The 18,078-nt window shown below is 35.9% G+C and overlaps 1 protein-coding gene across 1 annotated transcript in view; it reads left to right on the top strand.

The window, feature by feature from the left end:
- CSMD3 (CUB and Sushi multiple domains 3) overlaps window positions 1–18,078 on the top strand; it is a 614,053-nt gene that overhangs the window by 327,766 nt on the left and 268,209 nt on the right. The window contains exons 20-22 of the mRNA XM_075085810.1: window positions 5,011–5,127; window positions 13,408–13,623; window positions 14,194–14,382. Of these exons, the coding sequence (XP_074941911.1) occupies window positions 5,011–5,127; window positions 13,408–13,623; window positions 14,194–14,382 (522 nt within the window). The remainder of the gene's footprint in view (window positions 1–5,010; window positions 5,128–13,407; window positions 13,624–14,193; window positions 14,383–18,078) is intronic.

Here is an 18,078-nt window from a genome sequence, read left to right as displayed (position 1 = left end):
GCACTTTTATTTTTTGTTTAAATAGTTCATCTGAAGATGCAATTTATTCTATATACCATAAATGTGGGACACATTACCTAGGAAAATTAACATACAAATAAATAACTACCATTCTTTTAAAATAAGAATATGTACAGGCCTTCAGAAAATAACCAAGAGAGAGAAAATAGATGGTTTTGAGCTTTGCTTTAGAAAATATTACTTGTATTACATTTACACAATTCCTATTTAACATCTACATATGATTCACTGGGTACGTATCTATATGGACACCCCTGAATTGCTTGACTGTAATCTCCTCCCAGTGCTTAAGAAATAAGACAAGCCTTATCATGTCCCTTCTATATGAAAATTATAGTAGAGTTTTGCTTTTAAGCTTTGAATGTATGTGAGAAAACCTGTTCTACCCAATATATGAAGTGTTGAATTAATCTCATTAAAAATGACCGGAAAATTAATGTAAAATTTAGATACCTAATTAGGAGTGAAATATGCTTTTTATTCCCTTCATCATAACATGAAATTGAATACTAATACATAATAATCCTTATTCATTATTTGAATTAAGAATAGATGTTGTCATTCCACTTGACCTTCATTTACTTAAGAAAATAGATAGCAAGAAAAATGTTCAACCAAGATGGAAAAGATTTAATGTTTATGTTGAAAACAGCTAGATGTCCAAAGGAATTAGCAAATATGACTTGTGCAGTACCATGAGGGTTATATCCAGGATATATGGCAGTGATGTTATGTTATTTTCTGTTAAGACATCTCTAAGGTAAGAACAATGCTTTTATAAAATACAACTGCTAAAATACTTACTACAAATATTCAGTGTTGTAGGTGCCAGAATTGGAAATGGATAACATGTCTTTGTCTGGTTTAGATTTCAATAAGAAGGTGAAAATACAACATTTTATGTTGTGAGTAATACAGGCTACACTAGTTTCTATTAGGTTAGCCTTGTGTAATAAAGCTCAAGTCCAAGGTTTCTTTCTGGAAGTTGATTATAATAATTTGATGTTCATATTGTTATTTACTTGTTACCTCTTGACTGCATCCCATTTTAAGACACATTACATCCTCTGTAATTAGGGAAGACAGATGCTGAATTTTCTTGATCTATGAAGCACAGTATATAAGATTCATATTCTAATTCAATGTTTCAATAATTTTAAACTATATTTGTATTTCCCTTTTATTATCAAATTACACAGCAAATGAAAATCACATCAGAGTTAGATTTTTAGCTGGAAGTTAGAGTTAATTAAGCAAATTAATGTAATGGGGCCTCTGTATATATGTGCAGCACATACAAATATATACTTGCATTTAGATTTATATATACACAAGCACATCTATGTATAAATAGGTTTATCCTCTTTTCACTCTGTGGTTCTTTCTGAACTAGCATGTGTTATTAGTTTTTCTTGATGATGCTTGAAACTATTTGTAAAACTAATCATTATTACCAATCAATTATAAAGGCACATTTTCATTTTCCATCACCTTTGAAAACAGTTTTCAGTTATTTGTGCTTGCAGCAAGCTGTCCTTACTAAGAAAAGTAATTTTTTTGCTGAAAGCTTCGGTTCTTATGTGTATTTTCTCTTTTTCGAGAAAATTGAGATACATCATTGTATTTTAGTTTCTGAATAGTGATTGGTGACCTATGGCTAGTCCTGAAAAATGTTTATATATTAAAATGGTAGGTGATATAATTTGAAAATATGGAAATGTTGTTAATTTCCCAGATACCACCATCTTCAGTCAGGCTGAAAAGGAACAAAGATGTGGCTTTGTATTGCATTGCTAGTTAGAAATACATGAATTTATATGTATGTGCATTATTTTCCCTTGCCTTACTAAAATAGCAAATACATTTTTATTGTTTTCTGTCCTTCTTTGATATCATGACTTCCTTCTTCTCACATCCAGTTTTCTGGATAGCTACATATTATTGCTATACCCTTCATTACTCTGAGATTGACTTGTGTTACATTAAAATAAATCAGTTTTCAATAGGTAGTAAACCTTATTCAAAGACCTTGGATGACTGAGGACATAATTTGTGGTTGTTGAGTTTTATTTCATGGAATAAAATGCAAAAATTAAGAGATAAGAGTCTTTTCTGTGAACAAGTGTTAAAATAGCTATAAAGGCTGACCTCTGCAGGAAGATATTATACAGACTCACTTCTGCAATAAAATATAAATATGTTAAAAATAGAAGAGAGGATGTGAAAAAAAAAAAGGAAAAAACATCTATGAACAAATATGTCACCTTCCTTGCTTATTAGCTGCTGCCACAATCTAATGTGAGGTGTCCTAGCAATATCTTTGTGTAGCGCAGCTGCTGTGACAAGACAGACAGGTAAGTACTTACAGTTGGTAATGCAGTGGTTATAGAGATGGAAAATGTATCTTACAAAAGTAGATTAAGAAAACCTCTGTCATTTAAGTGATCCAAAGTCAGAGTTACTAATGAGCTTTGCCAGCCTTCCAAAGTGAACCTCCAAGAGGTAAAAGAACATGATGAGAGTTAAATAGAAGAACAAATTGGTAAAAATGGACCATGAATAAATTTAAGCTAGAAATTATGAGACTATTTCTAGTATTAGAAGATTGATATTCTATAACAGTTTTATAGTAGTGTGAATCATGGCCTGAAATGGAACTTGATAATTTATGAATGACATCCATCAAGTGTTTTCATTACAACTATTTAGGTATTTCAGGGATGAAGCATGGCCTTTGTGTCTCCAACTGAGACACAAGTAGCCTGAATAAAGGTTCTGAAATTGTTTGGGCCAAAATTATTTTCAAACTATATAGGGCCATTTTTTAAGCTAGGCTTACTTGATATCACTCTTCCTTATGACTGATCCTGTTACTGAGCAAAACCAATGCATTTATGATGCTTTACAGCAAAAGAAAATGTAAGTAATCAACCCAACAATGTAAGAATTTATTTCACCTAAACAACTGGCCTAGCCACTGAACTCCAGTGTTAAATTTTATTCTTCATTCACAGCTATCCAAAACTTGCTTCTTAAGTTGTCACATCATTTCTGATCACCGCAGTGCTGTAGAAGTACTTTATGCTATTCATCCAGGCGCCTATCTATATTTCATGCAGCCACTTCTATATTTTGTTTTCTTTATTTTTTGTTCTCTTTATTTTTTATTCTCTTTATTTTTTACTATTTTATTTCTCACTATTCTGAAAAAAAAAAGAGTAATGGAGGGAAAAAAAAGGTATGTCTTGATTCAGCTTCTCTGCTTGCACAACAAAGACATTATTAATTAGTGTGTTAGCAACACAATATTCCATTTTAGACATTAGTACACAAGCTAGTGCTTCAGTTATTTGCTTATGTATTCATTCTACTTTTAGTGTGTCCTAGCTTCCATCTCTGTCTAATCAGATAAAGTGAAAGAAAGGTCCCTTGTAGAATCTGGAAAAATTGGTGAGGTTTATATTTTGTTGTTCATGTGCTTCTGTTTTCCTTTGCAATCTGTAAAAGATGCAGATACTAGTGCTGATATTATATGTTTGGGCAGTTTGCCATCTTATCAGGACCAGTGCACATTTTATATTTCAGATCTGTCATCTTGGCTTTGTTTTGTAAAATGCTGCTCCCTTGGTGATATTTTTTTCCATCTGCTAACCTTCAGACAAAGATACATATTTAAAACAGAAATGTGGTTAGTTAGAACAATCAAACAAATTTAGCTTGGCAAAGTAGGGTGATCTTCATCCTAAGATGTAGGATGAAGTTCCATTCTGCGTTATAAGAATACTGTAATTAAATGTATACTACTTTTATTCAGTGTCCTAAATATAGTGATGGTATGCTATGCAGTAACCTCATTATGAAAATTATTTACCTTTATGAAAACATTCCACAGTGCTGCTTAAATGTCTAAAAAATGCATGCATTTCCTTGAGAAAAATGTCTGCTTAGGTACAGTGTAAGACAGAAGGTACATTCTAGATATTCCCTCAATCCATTGTATGGCTTTTCCTCAAATCAGTTTTGAATGTACTTCTACAAGCAGCAAATCATGACTGGTCAACATATTCATTCTCAAGTAAATAGCATTAATAGCAAAAGCAAAGATGGGTATAGCTTTCATGATTTACCCCATCAATGTGTAGCAGGAATTGTCATAAGTAGAAAAAATAGCAAGATACAGTAGCATAAATGGGTGATGTAACAAACTAGTCACAACACCTTTCTCCTCAAGAAGTAGGAAGATGTTTGAGCACTGTTCATATATTGAAGTTTAGACTTCTCTCACCTTTACAATCCATACTGTTGAGTGCTACATTGGTAGCTGCTGCTGATGTTACAGGAGTAGGAGCAGGTTAAACCAGCTGGTGCAGGTGGGGCAGCCTCCCTCAGAAAGAAGTATTTCTCCTCCAGCCTGTGACAAGCTCCTTCCCTCACCCTTGTTGGTGTGGCAGCAGGCTGGGAAGCACAGACAGGAGCAATAGGTGGGAAATGGCTTATACAACAAGTGGAAGAGGAATGATAGTTGTTTCTACTGGAATTGCAGACAAGAAACTGCCATTTACCTATCTCCCAAACTGCCTTTCAACAGCTTTAGCATCTGCTAAACAGAAGAACTTACTGTTAAAAATGGGAGTGCTGAATACTGTCTTAGGTCAAGGTGCGGGCTCTGAGAAACTATGGTTGACACCAACAAAAATTCTGAAAGGACACTAGTTGAGAGCTTGACTACTTAAGGCTTTAAAAGGCAGTTTGTGTTAATTAATTTGGAAGAGCTGCTCATATTAAGAACTGCAATCACCTTTCCTTAAAACAGTCTATATTATTTGGCTTAAATCTGGTGTCAGTAACATAGTAAAGTAACATCAGTTGACCAACTATTTTTAAGTTGTTTTAAAGTCAGAAATTTTTAAAAAATTGTTTTATTTTATTTTATTTAATCTGTAAATTTTATATTAATTCTTTCATTATTCTTTTCTTTGTTATTTCTAGCATTATGTGGTGGAGATGTTAGAGGACCTAGTGGAACAATTTTATCACCTGGTTATCCTGATCTGTATCCAAACTCGCTGAATTGTACATGGACAGTGGATGTTACACATGGAAAAGGTAAATAAATCCTTTTCTCTTTTTCTATCTAATTTTTTAAAAATGCTTAAGTCCCATATTCTGTGCTACACATGTAGATATAGGTTAGCAGCAATGAACTAGGAACTGCATTGCTGGTTTTTGGTTTTGTTTATTTTTATTGTAATGATTCCTACAGTTCTGGATGTGGACTAGGCCCTAATGCTTTCCACCAAACAGAAAGTCCCTGAACGCTTATAGTCCAAGCAACAGATAGTTGAATGTGTGCACATTAATTCGTACAGGTGAAAGAGGATGAATACTTTTTCTATGCTTCCTTAAAATAGTGTGTCCTACTTGCTTTCAGGTGAAAGGTTTTGGGACTAGATGAGAAGACATGGGTCAAACTTTTAGATTTTTGTTGGTAGTTTATTCTAAATATGGGAGTGACTGCATAGTACTCTGAGTGGAAAGAGCTAGAGACACATAGGAATTTAATGTTAAGGGAAGGAAAGAATCAGAGATAGGCGCCACAATAAATTGAATATAAAGAGGGTGAGGTGGTAAGAACACAAAAAGGAGAATTGCATCTGTAACACTGGAAAAAATAGAGAAAAAGGAATGAAAGGGAGAAGAAGGTAGGCCAGTTCAGTTCTGAATTTTATTGATTTTCTCTGTGAGCACATGAAAAATGTGGCAAAGTACACTGATGTATTCCTCTAAGAAAGAGTTATTGAGAACATAAAAATAAGACTTCCTTCACAGAGAATTGTGCTGATCTGTGATCCCCTTGTTCTATTTTGTACAAATAGTGTGATAGTTCCTCATCTAGATGTTAAATCATTCTGACTGGATGTCCCATTTAAAACTCCTTTAAGCGTTAAAGTGGCAAAGTGTATCTTTCAAAATTATTGCTCCAGCTATTGCACAATCTCTTTTTACTACCAAATGATGCCATCGTGTCAACTGAATTTGCTTGTAAGTGTCCACAGAGAAAAAGTGTTCTGAGATTACTAAGCCTACATCTGATGCTACATTTGCCCTTGTTACCTGTAAGTATGGCTTTTAGAGTTGCAGGAAAATATGGTACTATGAATCTTTTGCAAAGGAGAAAGGATGTGGGAAGAATGTAAATGTTCTTCTAGATAAGCAAGGTAGACTGATAGAAAGTGTAAGAAAGACTACTGTTAGCCCTGTAGTCATTTTGTGTGCACCCTATCTGAAAAGCCATTGGATAACCAGCCCAAGCTTCATAATCTGGCACTGAAGAGAAATAGGAGAGATGAATAAGGACTTGTCTTCATGAACTAATACATGACTGAAAATTATGTGAATTCTACAGTAAATATGGTCCCAGATTAAGCCATATTTTTGAGGATTCTTAAAAGACATTAACACTTCAATTTTTCTTAATTTAAAAATGGGATTATGGAGGAAAGTACTTGGAAAAGAGTGTTGTGTTTTTTTTAGAAATTAAGTAGGTATTTTTTTGTGATTTATCTTTTTTCTTGAACCCTCAGCTAGAGGAGAAGTACTTAAGAGTTGGGATAAATAAAAGTTGAAATTCTCAATATGATTACATTTTATGGGAAGCTATTGAAAAAAACACTTTATATGATGAGACTCCTGAGAAAACAAATATGCAAAAATAATATGTAAAGGGAAATAGAGCAACTGTCTAAACATACGCACTTATAAGCACATATACACTGGTACTTTTATATACACACATATATCAATATAAGCACATTCTTGTTTGTGTCAATAAATTTTATTTCATGGAAATGTTATTAAGAAAAATCATATTATTAAATATAAATACTATGTTGTAGTTCGACTTGGGCATTTTGATTCATGTTGCTCAAAGATCTGTTGGAAGCAGTTGAAGAGTGAGGATTTGCTGTGAGTAGGAAATAGAAAATATTGTATGAACTTCTCTTATTTTGTTCCTGTTGGCAAAAAACTTATTAATACTTTAAGCTCTTCCTGTAGTACTGTATGAGGAAGATAGCTCTTCTTTCCTGACAGTAAGTCACAGGCTTACTTAATTTAGCTTTAAACTTCTAATGGTAAAGTTCCATGTCTGAGTAAGCTAGTCCATTAGGCAACTTCTGTATTTAATGGAGAAATGAATATTACTTCAGGATATGAGTCATCTCACCCTGAAAAGGTAGCTAAAGTAGATAGAATGAACCATCCTCTGAAAGTGCCTTTTTATCTCTATCATCTAATGTCCAGTGGGTTTATATAGTCCCCAGAAGAATTGTCCAAGGGGAGGCTGACTGACTAGGTTTTAGATAGTTACCATTTGGGAAAATTAATCCTATGCAGATAAATTGGTTATTTTAAAGTGAGAGAGAAAAACTTTGTTCTGGAAATCTCATTTTCTGCTCTATTTCATGTCTAATATAATTCCAACTTCAGAATCTCAAGGATTATCTTCTACTGGCCATTAACTGGTGATATGATTTTTTAAAATTATTTAAAATTTTATTGACCTTTTATTATTTTTAACAAAACTTATTAGTTTAATGTCAGACTGCCAAGAAAATGTATGTAACTTGTAGCTCCAGAATACTGTGGGGTACTTTTTTAAACACACGTCTTTACGTTGAAACTTCATGATGTTATTATGTAATAGCAGGCAATTAAATGCATATGTTTAGTTAAGAATTGTATTTTACACCTGGATATCTTGTATTGCTAAGAAATAAAATTTCTGTGTTTGTATATACTGTCTTAAATAACATAGTCTGTGTCATGGTTTTAGCTGGGATAGAGTTAATTTTCTTCACTGCAGCTGGCCTAGTGCTGACTTAGTATGAAAATAATGTTGATAACACACCGATGTTTTAGTTGTTGCTGGGTAATGCTTGTACTAGTCAAGGACTTTTCCAGCTTCCCATGCTCTGCCGGGCGCACAAGAAGCCAGGAGGGGAGGGGGAACCCCCTTTCTTGCTTTTCGTCTTCCCATTCTCTCCCCCATCCCACTGGGGTTGGAGGGGGTGGTAGGCAAGCAGCTATGTGGTGCTTAGCTGCTGACAGGGGCTAAAACACAACAATCTACAATATAAATATTTCACAGAATCACAGGTTGGAAGAGACCTCAGGGATCACCTAGTCCAACCTTTCTAGGAAGAGCACACTCTATACAAGATGGCCCAGCACCCTGTCCAGACGACTATTAAAGGTGTCCAATGTGGCCAAGTCAACCACTTCCCTGGGGAGATTATTCCAATGGTTGACTGTCCTCACTGTGAAAAACTTTCCTCTGGTGTCCAATCAGAATCTCCCCAAGAGCAACTTGTGTCCATTCCCCCGTGTCCTCTCCATGGGACTCTGTGTAAAAAGGGAGTCTCCATCTTCTTTGCAGCTACCCCTTAAGTACTGGTACATGGTGATGAGATCCCCTCTGAGCCTCCTTTTCTCAAGGCTGAACAAACCCAGCTCTCCCAGCCTATCCTCATACGGCAGGCTTCCCAGTCCTTTGATCATCTTTGTGGCCCTTCTCTGGATCCCTTCCAGCCTGTCCACATCCTTTTTGTATAGCGGGGACCAGAACTGTACACAGTACTCTAGGTGTGGCCTGACAAGCACTGAGTAGAGCGGGATAATGACTCCCTTATCTCTGCTGGTGATGCCCTTCTTGATGTAACCCAGCATCCTGTTGGCTTTTTTGGCCACAGCAGCACACTGTTCGCTGGTGTTGAGCTTTCTGTCCACCAGGACCCCCAGGTCCCTTTCCACAGAGCTGCTCTCCAGCCAGGTGGATCCCAGTCTGTGCTGCACTCCCGGATTATGTTTTCCCAGGTGCATGACCTTACACTTGTCCTTGTTGAACTTCATAAGGTTCTTGCTGGCCCACTCTTCCAGCCTATCCAGATCTTCCTGCAGAGCAGCTCTCCCTTCTGGAGTGTCTACTTCCCCACTCAATTTGGTGTCATCAGCAAATTTCATCAGGCTACACCTGATGCCGGTATCCAGATCACTTATAAAGATATTGAATAACATTGGGCCCAATATCAATCCCTGGGGGACTCCACTAGTGACAGGTTGCCACTTGGAAAAGGAGCTATTTACCACCACCCTTTGGGTGTGGCCTGTCAGCCAGTTCCCCACCCACTGCACAGACCACTTGTCTAGGCCATAATGCATTAATTTCTCCAGGAGGAGGCTGTGGGGGACCCTATCAAAGGCCTTGGAGAAGTCCAGGTAGACAAAGTCCACCACCCGCCCCATGTCAACCAGGCAAGTCACTTTGTCATAGAAGGCCACCAGGTTTGTCAAGCACGATCTGCCCTTAGTGAAGCCATGTTGGCTTTTCCCGATCACGTGCTTCATTTGACTTGTGATGGCCCCCAGGAGGATTCGTTCCATAACTTTCCCAGGGATTGAAGTAAGGCTGATGGGCCTATAGTTGCCTGGATCCTCCCTCGAGCCTTTCTTGTAGATAGGGGTAACATTTGCCTTCCTCCAGTCCTCTGGGACATCCCCCGTTCTCCATGACTTCTCAAAGATTATGGAGAGCGGCCTTGCAATGACATCAGCCAGCTCTCTCAACACCCTCGGGTGGATGGTGTCAGGGCGCATTGATTTGTAGGGGTCAAGTTCCTGCAGTAATTTATGTACTAACTCTTCGTTCACTGATGGTGGGTTGGTGTTTTGATCAACTGGGAATTTTGTTCCCAAAGCCTGGGACCCTGCAGTGCTGGTAAAGACAGAGGTGAAGAAGGTGTTGAGGACCTCTGCCTTTTCAGCATCTTTGTTGATTAACTTTCCTTTTCCATTTAACAGTGGGCCTAAGCTTTCCTTCTTTTTCTGCTTATGGTTGACATGTCTGAAGAATCCTTTCTTGTCATCTTTGACATCTACAGCCAGTTTCAATTCAAGCCAGGCTTTTGCTTTTCTAACTGCATCTCTGCACGCTCTTTAATTTGACTATTCAAGTGTATCTAAACTTCTGGAATTCTGGAATAATTTTCATTTGCACTCATGTAGACCAGCATTACAATTCTTGAATGTCCATTAAAATCTGATATAATTTTATTTTAATTTTAAAAATTTATTAACTAGGGAATGGAACATGCACTTTAAATATAGTTAATATGTCTAGTAATTGGTGTTATTTATGAAGAGGAAAGGAAATATCTATCATGACGACAATTATTGTATTTTGTCTGTTCTTAGCATGGAATTCAATATATGGCGGAGTGAAACTTGTGGAGTATCAATGGTATATTTTAAACCATTTACTAGCAGAACAGTAAATTTTCCCATCCCCCAACAGTCTGGATTTTAATACTGAGAAATTACATTAGAGCATTATGTCTTCCTGTCTTCACTTCAGATTTTAAATATTCCCCCTATAAAGAAGGGGACATGTGAGGCAGAATGAGAAGGAAGCTAGCTGAACATATCTTTTAAAATTCTTCTCTGGAGAAGACATAATCTGTCACACAGCATATATTAATGTGATCAGCATATTTTCTGAAGAAAACTAAGTTGTACAGTTACTGCTGGGATATATCTTGGGGTTTTGCTTAGAAATGTCATGACAATCTGGAAAATTGATTGAAACAATCCCTTGAGTTAAACCTTGGGTTTGGTGTTTAAACAATACTCAGTGAAGCTCAGCTGTTATTCAAAGGAATTCCATTATTTTTGGTTACTACCATAAAATTTTCTTTGGCATTTCTGATTTTTTGTTGCAGTATTCATGCATGCATAAAAAGGGCCAAAGTGAATCTGCAGAGTAGTAAATACAAAAATATGGCCTGAATTTCAGCCTTATTCTGTATATATCGCAGCTCTTAAGAGCTTTCTTTTCATGTCAGATCAACACTGTCTCCTATCTAAAACTATGATAAAAAAATTAAACTATTTAAGAGTTTATCTATCCCAAAGGTAAATTTATATGCATTAGCTGAAAAGATAATATAACCTAACTTTGCTCCCAAAATTCAGTCTGTGATTTTTGTCAGTTTATTGTCCCACAGTCTAGGAGAATAAATACGCCGCTCAAAGCAGATGAATGGCTTTGCTCGTATAATTATTAAATTAATAATTTTTAAAATATGTAATAGATTTCTTGGGTTATCTGTTTTTTTCCTATGCATAAAACACAGCCTTATCCTGTAATTTCTATATCAGTGCTACTAAGTAAGAGTGTGTTTAACTGGATCTACAAGTTACAGCAAGTCAAGGGGGTGGGGTGTGTGGAGCTATAAGAAGAGAAGATATCTACTTGAGAAGGCTGAATAGTTCTCCTGTCTCTTTAAAGGGAAGCACAATACAGAGTTCTGTAAGATCCAAGAGATTCCTCTTGTTGCTCCAATTCATATGTCCAGCTGACAGCAAGATTAAGCATGTGTTCCAAAGGTGCCAATATGTACATACACATACAGCTGGTCACACAGACTAACATGGACACAGACAAGTGTCTTTACTGGCACACACAGAAACACCAACAGCACTGAAATGAACATGACATCACAGGCAGCCAAATCCTATTTATCTGGTTGGGCTGATGGGGACAGGAGTTTGCTAGGAGTGACACACACACGCACAAGCACGTGCTCCCACAACCTTCCAAGTCCTAGCCCAGGAGCTGGTCCCCAGATCCCACTCCCTCCAGGTGCCACCCCTCTGTGACTGATGGCCCTTTTTCCAGTTGCTGGGCTCTGACATCATCCTGCTCACCAGGCAGTCCATGCTAATGTTCACTAGTGGTCACACATGTGCTCACACTCTGGACAGAGGACATGCACACTAAAAAGTCAGGAACACAGCTTAAATAGAATAGAGGACAGGCTGTGGTGGTTGGGTGCAGGGATTAGTAAGAGAGGCTTAACCCTCTCCATTTACCAACACTTTTTTTTCTCCCTTATCCACCATGATCCCTCCCTTTACTTGGCTTTGGTCCTGAACATCCCACAAAAAGTTTTGCAGTCTCAAAATACCATTTGAAAACCTTATACTAAGTTTTACATAATCTCACAAATTCCCTCAAATACTCCACAGTAAATTTCTAATTTCCACTATCTCCACTAAATCCTGCTCATTAAAGCTTGTGTATGAGTGTATATAGTCCATTACTTCTGTCATTTCTTGTCTTTGCTTCCTATACTGAAAGGTCCTTGACTAGATATCCTCATAAACCAAGTGTCCTTACGTTCCAGATACCCTTGCAAGCTGTATTTAGTAGGTATGATTGAGTTGCATTAACATAAATGTCTAATGTCATTTGAGGCAACCTCAGGGATCCAATGTATTGTAGAAAAAACTACAGGAAAATTATACTGTGAGCTTCTAAAGCTGCACATGAAGTCTAGAAAAGATAGATTTAGTCTTGGATTTTGTTACCCTGTTTGGGAAGTCGGGGGGGGGGGGGGAGTGGGGAAGTATTTGTTTGTTTTTTGATTAAGTTATTTCTATTATTAAAAATCTGTTGTCCATAAAAGCACCCAAAGATCATTAATCTTCATATACTACATTAATCTTCAATCACATGAATGGATCTTCCTAAGCATTACATTACTAGATATATTTTACAGAGCCTGAATCTTTGGTTTATATCTTTTATGATAAAACTGAAAATGCTATTACACTAGAGGTCCCAATAATCACTTAAGCTAGCTAATGTTTTCTCCTGTTTCTTTTTCTTGACTTTTGTGTGCGTTCTACGCAAAGGTCATGGTCTAACTTAGTTACAGAAATGCAGAAAAAGTAATTTAATTGTTTGTCTTGACCTTTAAATCTTTTTATTGCTATTGTGTTCCAGGATATATCTTCTTTTCTAGGTGTGTCATTTGTATCTGATGTTTTGCAAAAAACTTGCTGTTGACATATGCCACATCTTATCAAGAGACCTCCCTTTTTTTGGGGAGAAAGTGCTGCTGTTCCTGTATGTGCCATGAGAACAAAATTTCATGTTTTTTATAGCCTTTCCCTTCACTGCTCCTATACAAGGATACTAGTGACTGTAAGAAACAAGGTTTACCTTTCCCATTCTGCCATAAACAGTTTGTAATTTTGAACAGACATAGTATGTTCAAAAATGCAAGCATATGTCTTTGAATTCTCTGAATCAAATATCTGTATTTTACAGCTAAAGGCAAAATGAAAGATAGTGTCAAAACCAAAAGACCTGCTGCAAAGATATTTTCATATTAAAATCAGGAAAGATACTAAGTTTTAGAAAAATCGGATTATCATAATTTTCTGAACCACGATTCATAATGAAATGCATAAATTTAATCCTTGGCTTAATTACATTATAGTACATAGTGTGATATGTAAATCTATTTCTACTTTTTCTGATAGGAGTGCAGTTCACCTTCTACACCTTTCATTTGGAGGATCATCATGACTACTTACTAATAACAGAGAATGGCAGCTTCACACAGCCATTAGCACGTCTGACTGGCTCAGAGCTTCCTTCACCTATCAATGCTGGTCTCTATGGAAATTTCAGGGCTCAGTTGCGCTTTATTTCAGACTTTTCAATATCATATGAAGGTTTTAATATCTCTTTCTCTGGTAAGGAAATGCTTGTAATATCTGGCTCCTGAAAAATATTTTTTTCAGTATTTTACCTAATGAAAAAAAAAAGTTATATAGGTTGTTTCCTAAACACAACAGTTTCAAAGCAAGCAAACCTCTGTGCCTCTGTAGAGACATTTCTACTACATGATAAATGAGATGGCAGTTAAATGTAAGACACATTCTCAAGTGAGAGGAGGAAACAAAACTAGTTTAATTTCCGTTAGTGAAATTCCAGATGAGCCCAAGTGTCAATTATTTAGGCTTTTATGCTGTGTCATTGTTTTAATTTGTTTTTTGTACCTGGGACATTTATGGCTCTTACAAGAGTGATAAAGCATGTTGTGTTATGCATCTTAAAATCATTGTGAATATATTCATTAGTCTTATGTTTTAATGTAGCATAATTGCCAATGTAACATTCCCGCATTCATTTTGTTTTTAAATGTGAAATCTGTATTGATAGTCAGGGAAAATATACAGAAATTATGAGACTACAATATTAAAAATATGACTGATAGAAAATGTTGTCCCCTCTTAGAAGCTGACTCACTCTCTTGTTTTCAGAGTATAATCTTGAACCCTGTGAAGATCCTGGGATCCCACAGTTTGGTAACAGAATAGGATTTAATTTTGGAGTGGGAGATATTCTGACATTCTCCTGTTCACCTGGATATCGTTTAGAAGGAGCTTCAGAGATTATTTGTCTTGGTGGTGGCCGACGAGTATGGAGTGCACCTCTGCCAAGGTGTGTGGGTACGTGGTCAGCTGCTTTCATTTGCTTGTATGTGTAGTCATTGTCCATGGATTTGCAGATTTACAGCATGGAAAAGCATGGTAATACACCTCTTACTTTTTAAGGTACTCACATATTCTCCATTTCTCTTTAGTCAAATTTATTTAATGTTTCCTTAATGCATTTAATATTAGATCTATCAGTGGACTTCATAGTCTATACCTGAAACATTTCAAATTGAGGGCACAATGCTTACTCTACTTCTTTTGATAAATAAGTTAGGAAAACTGTGTATAAATTTAAATCAGCATTTACAAGTTCAGATGCCTAATAACTGGCTCTTTTTTTTGCCAATGAAAGCTTCCAAGTGATACCTGTATTACAAAATTATGTAAATGTAGTTAGAGCTCTTAAACCAGAGTTATTTCATAAAACTAGGTCCATGTGTAAGTGTGTAAAGTGGGCTTCCTGTGTAAGTTAGAGTACAGAACCTTGTCCCAAAAATATTCTCGGATTATCGTCAGAACAGTTCTGGTTTTAAAATGATAGCTAAGATAACTGAGAAGAAACACTTTCTGATGGTTCCTCACACTCTCCATTCACTGTAGAGGTAGCCTACATATGTAGCTTTGACTAGAAACTCAACTTTCAATAGCTAATGTTGTCTGAGCTGAATTCTTCCTAAATGTCTCGATTTTCAGTTCTGTTGAGAACTGTTAAAACAACAACAACAAAATCTCTAGAAAGTAGGATAGTTATTTAGGTGTCTATTTTTTATTATTTATTTAAGACTATATACTATATGGAAAGGTTTATATATGAAAATATCTGTATCAATGTGCATTTGAAACCTTTTATGTTTTCATACTGAATTGTATAATGGTAAAACATAAGTTTATTTCAAAATCTGATTGTATAATAACGATTGATTATGTGCTTGCTCTTACCTAGTGTTAGTTACCCTATCATAATATTCATGTCCAAACTATTCCTATGCTTACCTTGATATAACAGAAGTTTTGAATGTGGCATATGCATAAGCAACATTTATGTGTGTATCTATGGAAGAGATGGTTTAGAAGCTGAGTTAGAATAGTGCATGAATAAAGTTACTTTTGTATTGGGGTTAATGCATTTTTAACGATAATAATAATAATGAATGCATGCACAGTTGTGAAGACAGGTTAAATTTTAGTAATAAATTTCTGGAAGTGTTAGTATGCTGAAAATGAATTAGTAAATTACCAGTAAAGAGGAACTTGTGCAGAAGCATAAATGAAAACAAATGCTATTTAGCTTTCATGACATAGAAAATAATGTTTACATTTGTGTGTTTTGGGGGGGAGGCCAGAGAAAAGCTGGAACACAAGGAGTAAATATTTTTCCAGTCAACGTATTTTCTCCTTATCTTTGAAAATGAAATATAGTCTCCACTAGAATTACTTAATCAGCCATTTCCCCCCCATAGATATTAAGCCTTTGTCAATTTTGTGCTTAATTTATATTCATAATAATGAAATTAAAAAAACCTGGAGAGTAGAAATTCCTTTTGACTATTTTTATTAGATTCAGGAATTTACATATTGTTACTGTTGCTCATGTTTGGCATTTTCTGCTAAAGTTATTCATGAGCTTTAATGCTTCTGGTATCATATACACTTTCACAAACACCCAACCTCAACTGGGAACCAAACAGCACTCATAGCATTTGTATTCAGCTTGTCAATACAAGAATATGATACAAGAAAGACACAGGTAAACTGGAAGAAGTTTGGTGGCAGGCCATCAAGGTGGTTCAAAGCTGGAGCACTGATGCAGTGGTGAGAAGTGAGAGAAATGTCTCTTTTTGGCCTGAAGAAGAGAGAGCTTTGCGAGAACCTAATAGCAGTCCTCTATAGCTGTGAGGAGATGATTAAGAAGATGAAACAAGGTTCTTCACAGTGGTTTATGACACAAAGATAAAAGGAAAAGTCATATATTGAAATAAGAGAGTGGAACTTATTGCCCAAAATAGTTGTGCAGATACCATCCTTGGAGGTTTTCAAGATCCAAGTGATTAAAACCTTGAGCAATCTGGTCTGACATCAGGGTTGAGCTTTCTTTGAGAAGGAGGCTGGACTAGGGACCTCCTAAGGTCCCTGCCAACTTCAATTTGCCTGTATTCTTCTTCCTATATCCTCTTGATAGGTATAGTTGAGTCCTATGGGTCATGATATTTCTTCTGTTGTCTTAGTAAATGTTCATAACTAATTTCTGTGCATTGTTACATATCTTAGCTCTCTACTTTCACCTGTGTCTTGGTCATTTGACCAAGTCAAGTGTCACATTTTTTAACATATTTTGTGGTCTCTTCATATATGAACCATTTTCTTTTCCTTAAAACAAAACTTGGTGGATATAAGGATTATTCACTACAGAATACCCTTCCAGCAGGCAATATGGGTAAGACTGTACTAGTCTTGGTCCCATTTGCCAGCGGAGACCTCCTAACACTGTTTTTGCTGAGATGGCTAATCAAACCCTGTTTTGTACCCTGAAATGGCTCAACCATCATGAAAATATTTATGTTATATTGCACAGAGGTTAGGAAAAATAAGAATTATTTTTTCTGGTGGTTTTCGTATTTCATTCATTGGCTGCAAATGGTACCTTTACAGTAGGTTGGGCTGCTAGTAATCCTGAACTTGACTAATTCAAAATTCGAAAAATCAATGGAATCATAAATATCTTGTGAACATTCCTTAAAGAGGAAGAAAACAAATTTAATAGGTTAACCATATTTTACCCTAATTTTGTTTCCAATGCTTAAAATTCAGTGTGATTTGGGTTATCAGATCCCTTATATTGCTTGAAATTTGCCATGCAGATAAATAAAACAACCCTTATTTTGGTAATACATGTTTATAGGTTTATGTATTAATTCTCTATTTTGGTTATACATATCTGTTAGTTTCTTTTCGTCAGAATTTGGCAAGATTCATAGATAATTGATTTCATTTAGGTTTAAACTGAACAGATTTTACCAGAAGTTTAATGCAAAGGTGACTTAAATGTGTTGGAACCTTCAATTTACAGACAGAAAATAAACAAAAATATGGTAGTTATGGCAATATACCTAGTCTATGAACTAGTCATTTCAGATTCTCAGTGAGTCTTCACAGGATCATCTTCTACTATCTTTGCTGTATTTATGGTGGCACATACTGAATCAAAAGAACAAGACTAGCAACAGAAAGCATATATGTTAAGCATGAGATAGGTCTGCTTGACATGGTGCAAAGATTTTTGGAAATGCATACCTACACTAGATTTCCAGTAGAGTGAGAATATTTAAGAGTTAGTAGTTATTCTTTCTGTAATATCTTCAAGTATGGACAAAACCAAATAATACACTATATTTCTGAAACTATCTTTTATACCTATTTCATCATTATGCTGTGCATATAATAATGGCCAACTAAAGGTCTAAACTACTAACCATATTGTTAACATTTGAAAATACTGTTTGTATTATTACTCTCTGACTTATTCCCACTATAGTTTTATGTCCTTTGCAAACTGAGGAAATAACAGATTGTGCCCTTCTGTATATTCATCTGTATATTAGGAAAACATCCCATGTATATAGCTGAGACATTTTTTTAACTGGCCAAATCTCTAGGTAAAGTATCACTCTTCTTATCTCCCTCTTTTACCCATAGCAGACACAACAAAGG

This window comes from Phalacrocorax aristotelis, chromosome 2 (assembly GCF_949628215.1).
Source record: "Phalacrocorax aristotelis chromosome 2, bGulAri2.1, whole genome shotgun sequence".
Taxonomy (NCBI): domain Eukaryota; kingdom Metazoa; phylum Chordata; class Aves; order Suliformes; family Phalacrocoracidae; genus Phalacrocorax; species Phalacrocorax aristotelis.
The sequence above is the reverse complement of the archived record's forward strand: the minus strand, read 5'-3'. Positions and strand labels throughout refer to the sequence as shown.